Source organism: Periplaneta americana, chromosome 4 (assembly GCF_040183065.1).
Source record: "Periplaneta americana isolate PAMFEO1 chromosome 4, P.americana_PAMFEO1_priV1, whole genome shotgun sequence".
NCBI lineage: Eukaryota > Metazoa > Arthropoda > Insecta > Blattodea > Blattidae > Periplaneta > Periplaneta americana.
Window position 1 is genome coordinate 30938749 of NC_091120.1, and position 12968 is coordinate 30951716.

The 12968-nt window shown below is 39.5% G+C and overlaps 2 protein-coding genes across 4 annotated transcripts in view; one reads left to right on the forward strand and one right to left on the reverse strand.

Moving 5' to 3' along the window:
- LOC138697653 (mucin-2) overlaps positions 1 to 6497 on the forward strand; it is a 54849-nt gene extending 48352 nt beyond the window's left edge. For both annotated transcript variants that reach the window (XM_069823088.1, XM_069823087.1), the window contains exon 2: positions 1608 to 6497. In XM_069823088.1, the coding sequence (XP_069679189.1) occupies positions 1610 to 5581 (3972 nt within the window). In that variant the 5' untranslated portion in view covers positions 1608 to 1609 and the 3' untranslated portion in view covers positions 5582 to 6497. The remainder of the gene's footprint in view (positions 1 to 1607) is intronic.
- Naa15-16 (N-alpha-acetyltransferase 15/16) overlaps positions 1 to 12968 on the reverse strand; it is a 288951-nt gene that overhangs the window by 244198 nt on the left and 31785 nt on the right. The gene's annotated exons all lie outside the window — the stretch shown is intronic.

Genomic DNA, 12968 nt, shown 5'->3' on the forward strand with positions numbered 1-12968 from the left:
AAAAAGTATTTGGCCTAAAAATCCATTCAGAGGGAGTATGTTTCATTATTATGGAAGCAAATAACTATAAAAAGACAAGTATTCTTCATTAAAAATAAATCTGAAAAATTTTTATTTGAACGTCTAACGAACTTAGTTTGAAGCAGCATTTGCTGCACAAGCCACTAGTATTATATTATATTATATTATATTATATTATATTATATTACCGCATTTGCTCGCGTACTTTGCGCCACCGCGTATTTTACGCACCCTACATTTTAAAGGATTATTTTGAACTTTAAATTTTGCTCCGTGTATTTTCCGCACACATTTTACCTACAATTTTTTTTTTTCAGTGTCGTATGAATTTTCCTTCCCTAAATTTCATTGCCAATATTTGCATTTCACGGCACTGTTCATTGGCCAGTACCCAACTCAACTACCTGCTTCACAAATAACCCTAAATAACATTACTTCAACACTGATGCTTGTCCTTGTAAATTACCCCTGAGGGCAGTGACTGCGACAAGTTTTACTGTTTAACAGATATCGTGCAGTTGTCACCGCAACATGAAGAATCGATCAACCACCTATAGGCCTATAAACTCGTATAATGTCCTCAATTAAAGACTACCTGTTGAGAATGCTACGTCTGCTATGTACTTTGCATTCATTATGATTGTCATATACCCAATTTAATTATTTATAATTATTCAAGATTACCAGTAGTCTTAGGTGAGAAAAGTATTGTATTCTTAATTAGTTTACTATATACTTGAATAAAACCCAGACCAAGAAGTCTAATTTTAAAAAATTGCATATTTTACGCACCTCAATTTTTCAAACAGCCAAAATAGATTAAAAAGTGCGCAAATTACGCCAGCAAATATATTACATTATATCATATTATATTATATTATATTATATTATATTATATTATATTATATTATATTATATTATATAACGCCATAAGTTCAATTTTTCCAGAATGTCGAAATCTGTGTGAGTGTCCTCTGATAACACCTCGTAAGTATGTAGATGTTTCTATATATTTTATATATAACAAATTAAATGCATAACAGTTGTTACAGGAGTATAAAATGAATAAGAAGTTATTTTACTCTTTTGTGCAATTTCCTCTAATGTAGTTAACGGGGTTTTAAAAGTAAGCCTGCGATGTTGTTATAGTTTAATTTAACGGTAATAATGACTTCTTTCTGACCATGTTAAAAGAAGTGCGCAGAAATTTTTCTATATTATGGTTGCCATTTATCTGCACAATCAGACATAATTTCTTCACGTTCCTAACTTCGATTGCATAGGTTATAGCACAGCGTACGAGAGCAGCGGATAGTTAAATAAGCATTTCAAGTCAATATTAATTTTTCCCTTCGTCAAAACTTTCTCATTTCGAGTTCAAGACGTCGAGCGATAGTTAGCGACAAAGTCAAATAAAAAAATCTTAACCAGTTAATTTATACTCGTAATTGCTATTAAATAACACCCACAATGAATTTACTTAATGTCAGCAAAGGAAACGAGATCGACGCAACATTTTTAATCTCTTTATGAAAGCAAGAGAACTGACATAGGCTATAATGAATGCTGTTATTCTTGTTTTACAGAGATGGATTCCATGTTCCTTCCGGTAATCCTCGTGGCACTGATGGCAGCTGCAGGGTCCACCCTGAACCCTAGTCCGCGTAGTACGACGTCGCAAGAACTACATGCGGGGGCGGCGACTTACAACAGCAACCGGAGACTGGTACCACGGCAACAAGTCCTGCAGGGCAATGCCACCGACCCCGGCGGCAAACGTCTCAACCAGCGGGGCACGAAGCAGGACTACGGGTCGCGGGTGCTGTCCAGCACACCGGACGTCAGTGACGAAGACACGAGACAAAGCTTAGCGTCCGACGAGAGGGTTCTGCACACCAGGGATGCCAGGACGGCACCAGACGAGGGCGACAGCATGATGATGGCCGGAGCGGGGAGGAGGAAAAACACCAAGGCCAAGCGCGGAGACGACGATGACGACGACGAGGAAAAGAAGACGCTGTCCCAGCAGATCGCCGACGGCAAGTACGGGCTCATCGAAAAGGAAATATACTCCACAACGCCTAAAAGACCGGGAATTATCAGCTACGCCACGAATCCAGAGGTTCCGCGGGACACCGCCAAGAATCTGGGAGGGCTGGAACCCGAAGAAATATGGCTCGCGGAGAATCACGTCCTGGTTCTCAGGGGAGGCTTCTTCCCGGAGCACAAGTTCAACAGGACTGACGAAACAGCGACAGCGTGGCCTCCCATAGACGACTTCAAGGCGCCGCCGAGGCAGGTCAAGATCCCGGCCAACCCCAAGGTGCCGCCGCCATTTCCTGTGCAGCTCACGGACGACGGGCCGACCCAGTTCATCGGCTTCAACGGCTCGGCGGGTCCTCCACCCTTCCCTCCTTTCTTCCCGCAGCCCCCACCCGGTAATGGCTCTTACTTTGCTCCACCGTTTCCGCTCCCGCCCTCAGGAAATTTCACGCCGGGTTTCTACCCCCCAATACCGCCGGGAAACTTCTCTCCCGGGGGAGGGTTCTACCCACCTCCGGGAAACGGATCGTTCTCTCCACCTCGGTTTCCGTATCCACTTCCTCCGCCGAGGAACGGGTCGTACTTCGTCCCACCTCCGGGAAACTTCACGCCGGGGAGCGGTCCATTTCGTCCACCGCCGTTCCCCGGATACCCTCCTCTTCCTCAGAACGCGAGCCTCTACCCCCCTTATCCTCGTCCGGGGATCTTCCCACCGCCGCCTCCACCCAACGGTACCCTGCCGTTTCCCCCACCATTCTTCCAAAACCTACCCCCAGGAGCGGCGTTTCTACCACCACCAGGAAACCTGACGGAGCCTTTCGACGAGGACGACCCTTCTCTATATTATCCGCCGCCCTACGATTTCTACTATCCCCAAGACAATTCAACTGAAGTACCTCCAGGCCCCCTGGTCCCTGGAATCATCCTGCCGCCTCCGCCCAACTTTTTCGCCCCACTCAACAACCACTCAGAGGAACATACGCCGCCCCCTACCACAACAAAACCGCCTGTGACCAGTACCTATCGTCCATCAGTCACCAAAGACCGTCGGCCGTCGTTCACGTATCTTCCTGTCAATATAGACATTCGTAAAAAGAAGCCTCGCCCAACAGTCAACGTTGTAGACAACCACGTCACGCCTGTACCTGAGATCTACGTACTCACAACTCCTGCTCCAGAGATTCAGGACGTGGACCGACACTCCGAGAAGCCTCCGCGTCCACCTAACAACATCGCTCCGAAAAACGTCCAAGTGACGCATCAAGGAAAGTCGCCTGTTGAGCCCATTCCACAACAAGGCTATTACTACGAGAAACCCACCGTCGTCGTAACACCTGCGCCGGAAGTCGTGTATGACAACGGCTACAACAACGTGAAAGACGTGGTGCTCACGACAGCAGTGCCAGGCATCAGTTTCTACACTGTGCCTGTTACGGATATCATCGTGAAGCCCACTCCGACGCCGCAACGTAATGAACAACCTGCCAAGACACGTCAGAAGGAACCCAGAGTGCAGGCGGAGTCGCCTAGAAGTCGAGGGAAACAAGTCAACATACCCACCACAACCTTGTCACCTCTACTCGTCTACTACAACAGCCAGCGACAACCTCAAGATATAGAGTCCAACACCGTAACCCCTTCACCGCAGCCGTATTACGTGAAAACCAAGAGTGGCGTGACGGCCACACTAGCCCCTCCAGTGCTTTATTATACAGTCCCTTCCGTGGAAAAATCAAGGGATTCATCACCGGTGAAGACATCCTTCTACTTTTATGAGGAACCACACGAAGGTTCACAAGTAAATAATGTGGACCCATCCACCACTACCCAGGCACCGCTGGTGGAATATAAGAAACCAGCAACAGTTCCTCCTCAACCGCATTACGACACACCTTCACCCAGAGGAAAGGCTGTATCGCAAAAAGTGCAACCACAATATATATACTCTGAGGTCGCTCCAGAACAACCTGCAGTGAAAGATACAGTACAAACAGGGCAACCGCAATATGAATATCCTGATGAAGCCCCAGTGAACCAGCCTGTAAAAGGTTCTACTCAAGTAAAAAGTCCCCCAGTGTATTCTGACATACTCCCTGTAAACCCTAAAGTGAATCAACAGTACATATACACTGGCATAGTACCCGTGCAACAGGTGAAAGGAGTGCAACAGAGAATTAGACCGCAACAATATGTCCTCTCGTCAGTTTTACCTGTGGGCCAACAGGTAATCTTTCCAAGTAGAGCCAAACTCCCACAGAGCTCAACGCCTGCGCCTCCACCACAATATTATTACGTCACAGAAAGTCCCGGACTACAGTACAACATTGTAGGATCTACTACTCCATCACCATTAAATCAAAATTACCCGATACAATCACCTCAACAAGAATACGTGAAACCTACATCACAACCATTGCCTGCAGTGTCAAAACTTGCGTATTTTACAACACCAAGACCCGACTTTGCTTATCAAAACATAATTTCCTCCCAGAGACCTATTCTGTACAATATTCAGCCATCTCCAACACCCAGACCTATATATCAATACAGTTTTGAGACAAATAGCAAAAATATTGCGACTCAGCAACCTTTACAAGAAAATCTTTACACAACACCTCGTACAAGACCTAAACAACCTCAAAGGGTGAATTACCAGACAGGTAGTCAAGCAGCAGTAGTGTTACCAGTGCAGTATCAAACAACACCCAGGACATTGTTTGAATACAGTTATCAACAGCGAGGTCTGAGTACGAAAGCACCCGAAGTTCAAGGATTCTACTCTGCTGTTGGTGCTCAGTATGACGAACAAGAAGACGTCACTGCAGGTAGTCCAGCTACACACTATGGATATGAAGACAGCAGAGAAAATGCACAAGGATATCAAACAACACCAAGACCCAGGTACAACGGGTACGAGAATCATGCTTCACAAGTCAACATTTACCCCACATCAAATCCTCTACATGCATATTTTACACAGCAGGACGAGTCATTATTGGATGACATAACTAAGAAGTATTTTACAATATTTGGCCAGAAGTTACCTTCTGGTGATGACAATGTGCCAACAACGCCAATTCCACCTTATTCCAGTGGAAACATTCAATCACATGTGAAACAACCATACACAGCAAAAACTGAGAGACAATATTACACAACCCCAATACCACAGTACAACTACCAAAATAGTGAACAACCACCTCCAGAAGATATCAACAAGAGGCCGATTTCGATTGCAGGAGACACAGACGTGAACTATAAGAAACCTTTACCACCTGTGAATCCATTTAGTGAATATATTGATCAAAGACAACTTAGTAATGCAGATGCAGGTGGAGCACTTGTATCCTACAAATTTCCTGGTGACGGTGGCCATTTTTATTTTATCACGCCCCAAGTTGTGGGAGTACAACAATCTCAACAACAGGCAAGTGCCTTTGTGTATCCTGTATCAGGCCAAGCACCTCACGAGTTAGGAATAAGATACAGGAGGAAAAAGAGAAAAGAACAAAGATGAAACTTGTAGTAAACACTATCTAGTGAATTTTTAATGGAAGTGCAATGGAGACTCTTTCATAGAGCTCCACTCCACAAAAGCCAATCCCATATTGGGAAATGGCAAATTTCCTTTATTACATATCTTATAACAACTCTTTCAATTTGAAAGGTTATTTGTGATAAAGATGGAAAAATGAAATTCTGGAGTACATGACAAATAAGTGCAATAACAAATTGAAATTTCAAACGAACTCTCCGATATAACCAAAACAGCTGTCATCTTTCAAGGCCATTAATAAATATTTTACACTAATTTATCAATCAGGATTAATGGTGCACAGTACAATATGTACTATAGTCGTCATACAATCACAAGGTGTGGTACTGCAGGATTAAGAAAATGTATTAAAATATGTGATAGCTCGACAATTTATTGTGTGTGTGTGTATGAGCGTGTGTTACTTTTAATCAATGAATAGTCAGCATTATGTCCACTCAAATCCTTGTGAAATCTTACCAAGGAAGACTGAGTAAATGTTAATTAATTCTGTATTTTCAGCCATACATCTATCATAGTTTTTAATTATATAAAGAGAGAGGAAGGTTAAAGTTTCTAAACAAGCTTAATAACTTTTAGTGTAATGTTTGTCAACATAAAAACAGAATGGCAATGTGAGATGTACAAGTGCCATTGCAGAATGTGACATGGACTATCGAACAGTGAAATAAAAGAAATCAACGCCATCCATGTGTCCTAACATATGAAGACTTATTTATTAAGGAAGCTTCTCAAGACAGTTACAGTGCTACAAAATAAAAAGTAATCATGTTTCATCTATCAAAAATGTTTTAAAATGTATAAATCAGTTATTCATTTTGAAGATTTGTTAAGTAAAGCTTGCTAGCAGAAATAAAATGCACATGTTATCTGTAAAGCCAATAGCAAATCAATACACTATATCATTGTAAAAAAATTACTCTATTTTAATAACTGATTATGTATCAGTATCACTATAACTAACGTGCAAAATCGCACCGATATAATGTGTGATCTTCGCGCTGTTGGTAATAATTCCATATTATAACTACATTTTATAATCACTATGACATTCAGAAGAGCACAAAGCACAGATGTGTTTTCAATTTGAGACATGCTGTATCATAGCTACACAAAAGTGTCTATTATAAATGTCTATTGCAAGATTAAATGAACGGAAATACAATAGTACATTATGCAACGAGCCTATAATGATAGTAATTAAGACGCGAGTATGTTTGTTTATGAAACGAGCGCAAGCGAGTTTCATAATTTTCATACGAGCGTCTTAATTACCATTACAGGCAAGTTTCATACGACTTTTTATGCTCGACCATATTTCTAACTTGAAATTATTCAGAAGTATTCATTTTATTTGTATCTGACTGAAGATTGGAAGTGACCTTGTGCATAGCTCGTAAATTGTGAGATGTGCGCAGACGTGAAAGTATTGATTTTTTCCGAGGAACAATAATGTCATTGACCTTGATGTAGAGAACATGAACTAATTCTGATATAACCTGGAAATTGATTTAGAATTGAAAAACGAGATGACAAATTGAATTTATTTGAATATTATCTACAATTAACGCTAATTATTATAGTAACAGAACATAACCTTCTGCGACAGTATTGGATTTCCAGCCTCCGTGACGTTTCCCTCGTCTTTCGATTGCATATCTGAGAATAATTGAAAACCTGAACTTTAATGATTACGTGCTACCAGGTGTATAATTACTACATTTCGAAATGGTCGAGCATAAAATACTTTTCACACACAAAAGACTTGCCAAAAGTACGAATTAAAATTATATTCTCTTCACTACCAAAAAAATAAATAAAAAATAAAAAAAATAAATAAACAAGAGAGAGAGATAAAATTACAGACATACAAAACTGTGTCATCAATCATATCCTGCAAATATGAATTCTGAATGTCAAAACGTCAAACACTGTACATACTGTATAGTACATTAAGTCTGCTCAATGTCTCGTCTTTAGTACCAATATTACTTTCCCAAAATCAGGTGATCAAAAAGCAACCATTCTCATAAGAACAATTCTGCAAAATCTAACAATGTAACTTAAGATGGTTTTCTGTCAGTTAAATATAGAAAGGGCTGAATTCACAATTAAAAACTTAATTTTTCATTACCAACCTGACAAAATTTCCACAGCATATTGTCAAAACTAAGAAATGTCGAAATGCCAAAAAAAAATATGTTTTCACTGTACAATACATAAAAACATAAAAATCACAATTATGTTTTCTTCCCTTAAGACCTTCCGTTATTATAAAATGCAAATTACAGAGAATAAACCACAAATTATAATCTCTAAGAAATTCATGTCATACTGAGAAGAGATATGTTGGCATTTACGGTAAAACGTACAACTATTACCTTTCAGCATGCTGGGTTTTTTATATTACTTAAGAATGGATACGTGACAAATGATATCATGTAAATTATAATACTATTTCACATTAGTTATTACAAAATAGTAATTTTAGAAAAAAATTTGAAGTGAATGACAGTAAGAAGAACGTGTGAAAAATTAATTATAATGAAGCAGTTCATTTACTTTTAGAAGAGGTATTCTGTAATACGTACATCACTCTGAATCTAGCTCTCAAACAATTGCTTTCAATGAACTCATGTCAAGTCACTAAACCAGGGATGCAAAACTGAGCCTCAGTTGTGGCATATGTCACAAGCCGGATTATGTCGTTCATTTCTTCCCTCAATACCACGGGTCATTCACATGATATGGTAGAGCAGGTTTGTACTCACTGCCTAGTGAAAATGAATACTTCTCACTTGAAAACAATCACAAAGCACATATGAGTTCTGTGTTTGGTTCTACATTGGTATGTGAACAAACATTCTCGAAAATGAACTTCAGTAAGAGCGACGATCGCTCTACATTGACAAATGCACATCTGATTTCCCTTCCAGGCAGTATAGCCCAATATAATGAAACTGGTGAACAAAAAAAAAAAGAATGCAGAGATCTGGCGCACGTTGTAGTTAAAGCTAAGTTAATTATAGAAATGATTTTCCTTCAAATTCACGTGGGAAATTAAGATTTGTTTCAGTTTTTTATTATTGTATCAATTTCAGTAGATTTCACTTAAAACTAGAAATTACGTACATTTATATTTTAAAAATCTTATAAATGCTTTAATTTTTACATACAATCATATTATACAGGCCTAATACCATAAGGTATTTAATCTGTTTGTTTATAGCAATATGTTTTGAAAGAAAGTACTGTAAGTATATTTATTCATGATTAAAGAAAGTTTCCCTAACCTGTTAAGACTACAACAACAATATGTTTTGTTTAAACATTTAGTATCATTAGTTCATTTTAACCAATTGGATTTCAATAAGAAATTGTGCTTTAAGTATTTCCAAATCTTTTTTCTTGCATTTATACGTACTATATTTGTTTACATACTATTAGAAATGTAATGCATTTAATCCGAATTTGTTGGTTAAGTGTAATGTTATAATTATTGTGGTCGGAAATACTTCTGTCATTTTGTTCACGAGCACTAGTTTGATGTAATCCGCCACTTGGTTGTGGACGGATCACAGAGACGTCATTCAACGCCCATGGACTGTGAAAGGGGAACCAATGCTTCTTCTTTGCAGTTTCCACCTCTCTCTCTCTTTCTTTTCTCTCTCTCTCTCTGCAGTTTTCACCTACCTACCTACCTACCTCTCTCTCTCTCTCTCTCTCTCTCTCTCTCTCTCTCTCTGTCAGTTCTGCATCCCTGCACTACTAAATGCAGATTTTTTTTTAAATACATTTTTGTAGTTAGTTACTGTTATAAAGTAAATATTTTTGGGAACATACAATCATAAAAAGAGAAGAGAGCAGCAGGTCTCTTGAATAAAAGCATCAGAAATAATATGAATCGATTTCCAGTAAATAACTATTTCTATTTCTTCCCCTGGGGGCTTTCAATAAATCATCATTTCCTCAAGGTCCATTATTTCCCAAATTACTAATAAACTGTTATAAATGTTAATTGTGTATAAAATCAGTCTAACAGGGTGAAAGGAAGAGATATACGTAAATGGAGAGATAACAGAGTAACTTATCAATATCAGAAACATTTCCTAAAAATCCCGGAAATGTACATTTGTTGTTGCATCGCAGTTTTTCTGGGCTGTATCTAGTAATTTACAATGTAAACGTAGCAATTAAAAATGTATTTTGACATGAAACACGTGAGTCAATAATTGAGATTTTAACTGTAGCAACTGGAAAGGTATTTTCAGCATGAAGCACAAGAATCAAAGAGAAATACGAATCGAATAGAATTTAACAACATAAAACAAAGAATTTAGAGAACTGAATTTCTGATCATAGCTTAAGTTAGCAAATTATGTAAGGTAACAGCACAGCTATTGTTTAATACTCATACATAACACATGTTCATAACAAAGGTCTCTATTTCAAACATCCACTAATGAAACTCCTGTAAAGAATTAAGACAAATTCATTTACGCTTATGACTTAGGAGACAAGAATCTAGAGCAGTTCCTCAATGTACAGTGGTCATGCTAAATTTCTTTCCTTGCTCCAGGAATTGCTTCCTCACAAAATACTTATGGCCACTAGCCCATGAATCCTGTCACCTAACAAAAGGGAAAAAATCATTTCACTTTCTATTCCTAAAAGCATTGGCTAAACATCAACAGAACAGTGAAAGTAACGAGATGCCAACATTTGGTGTCACCCTTTGGCAAGCATTTTGGCATCATTTGAGAAATACAAATGAAGTATGCATTATGTATGACATTGTACGGAAGCTGCTTAGTTCATCAACCCATGGCATTAAGGTAATGGATGGAGGGACAGATGAAGATAGACAAGTATAAAAAAGGGAAACGAACAGGAAAATAAATGTGGTAAGGAATAGATGGATGGATAGGCAGAAGGAAACAGTGAGGGAAGGAAATAAGAGGGAAACGAAAAGGAAGATATGGGAGATAAAGGAAGAGATGAATGGATGGGCAGAAAGAGACAGAGAGGGTAGGAAATAAGAGGGAAACGAACAGGAAGACATGGGGGATAAAGGAAGAGATGAATGGATGGCAGAAAGAGACAGAGAGGGTAGGAAATAAGAGGGAAACGAAGAGGAAGACATGGGGGATAAAGGAAGAGATGAATGGATGGCAGAAAGAGACAGAGAGGGTAGGAAATAAGAGGGAAACGAAGAGGAAGACATGGGGGATAAAGGAAGAGATGAATGGATGGGCAGAAAGAGACAGAGAGGGTAGGAAATAAGAGGGAAACGAAGAGGAAGACATGGGGGATAAAGGAAGAGATGAATGGATGGGCAGAAAGAGACAGAGAGGGTAGGAAATAAGAGGGAAACGAAGAGGAAGACATGGGGGATAAAGGAAGAGATGAATGGATGGCAGAAAGAGACAGAGGGGGTAGGAAATAAGAGGGAAACGAAGAGGAAGACATGGGGGATAAAGGAAGAGATGAATGGATGGGCAGAAAGAGACAGAGAGGGTAGGAAATAAGAGGGAAACGAAGAGGAAGACATGAGGGATAAAGGAAGAGATGAATGGATGGGCAGAAAGAGACAGAGAGGGTAGGAAATAAGAGGGAAACGAACAGGAAGACATGGGGGATAAAGGAAGAGATGAATGGATGGCAGAAAGAGACAGAGAGGGTAGGAAATAAGAGGGAAACGAAGAGGAAGACATGGGGGATAAAGGAAGAGATGAATGGATGGCAGAAAGAGACAGAGAGGGTAGGAAATAAGAGGGAAACGAAGAGGAAGACATGGGGGATAAAGGAAGAGATGAATGGATGGGCAGAAAGAGACAGAGAGGGTAGGAAATAAGAGGGAAACGAAGAGGAAGACATGGGAGATAAAGGAAGAGATGAATGGATGGGCAGAAGGAGACAGAGAGGGAAGGAAATAAGAGGGAAACGAAGAGGAAGACATGGGAGATAAAGGAAGAGATGAATGGATGGGCAGAAGGAGACAGAGAGGGTAGCAAATAAGAGGGTAACGAAGAGGAAGACATGGGAGATGAAGGAAGAGATGAATGGATGGGCAGAAGGAGACAGAGAGGGAAGGAAATAAGAGGGAAACGGAGAGGAAAATATGGAAGATAAACGAAGAGATGGATGGATGGAAGGAAGGCTGAATGGAAGGATGGATGGATGGACAGTAGACAGAGAGGGAAGGAAATAAGAGAAAACGGAGAGGAAGACATGAGAGATAAAGGAAGGAAGGGGTGATTGGGTGGGTGGGTGGATGGATGGGTGGGTGGGTGGGTGGGTGGATGGATGGATGGATGGATGGATGGATGGATGGATGGATTTAAGAGCTATATAAGAGAGAGAGAGGGAGAGCAGCCATTAAACAAAATACTGTAACAGGTTTAGTCAAACATAAAACTAAAAGTAAAACCTTCATAACTAAAATATAAGATCTAATTTACCAGCCATTTCAAACTCATTAATATTATAAAATGTTATTAGGTGCTCTAATGAACTGGAAATAACAATGCTAGTAGACGTAGATCCACCGTGGAAAGGATAAGCGTGATTAAGATGATATTGGAGACTACTTGTGCTTCCACTACAAATGTACGATTTTCAGTATTTCTTACAAAACACTGTTTACCTTTTCACAATTAATTTAAATCCGAATTTGTCACAAAGTTTTCTATAGAACGGTTCATAAGCCATATTTCTAACTAAAGTTCACAAATATATACACTGACCCCAAACAGCAATCACGCGAATCTTTGAAACTGAGCTGATAATCGAGACCCACCAACAATAAAATTAATGGACAAAGTCAGGGGCATGTGGACGACAATAAAGTATTCAATACCAAGAAACACCATTACTCAGATAATTAACACTCTTCCGTAATTGCAAGCTTACAGCCACCTTTCAAGTGATTATTTTGACATAGGACAACATGTCCGCAAATGATGTTGTTGTTTTCTAATGCCAGGCGTTTGACAATAAAGTCATTTGACCTCTTGCACTCCAATATTTTTCAAAGATATTATCATGGTCAGCCACTGAAGCACAGATTTTGAGGTGTTCCGAATCCATTTCTTGGTTTGAGTTGCACAATGGGCAGTTAGGGGACTGATATATTCCAATTCTATGCAGGTGCTTGACCAAACAGTCTGTTGCCAATCTAAATGCAGCTACAGACGATTTTCGTGGTAAATCAGGAATTAAATGTGGATTATGACGCAGAGAGTTCCATTTTTTCCTTTGAGATTGTGTTATCAAATTTTGCTTGTTGAAGTCTAAGTATGTAGATTTAATAAATCTTTTCACAAAGTAATACATAGATTCAGTAACA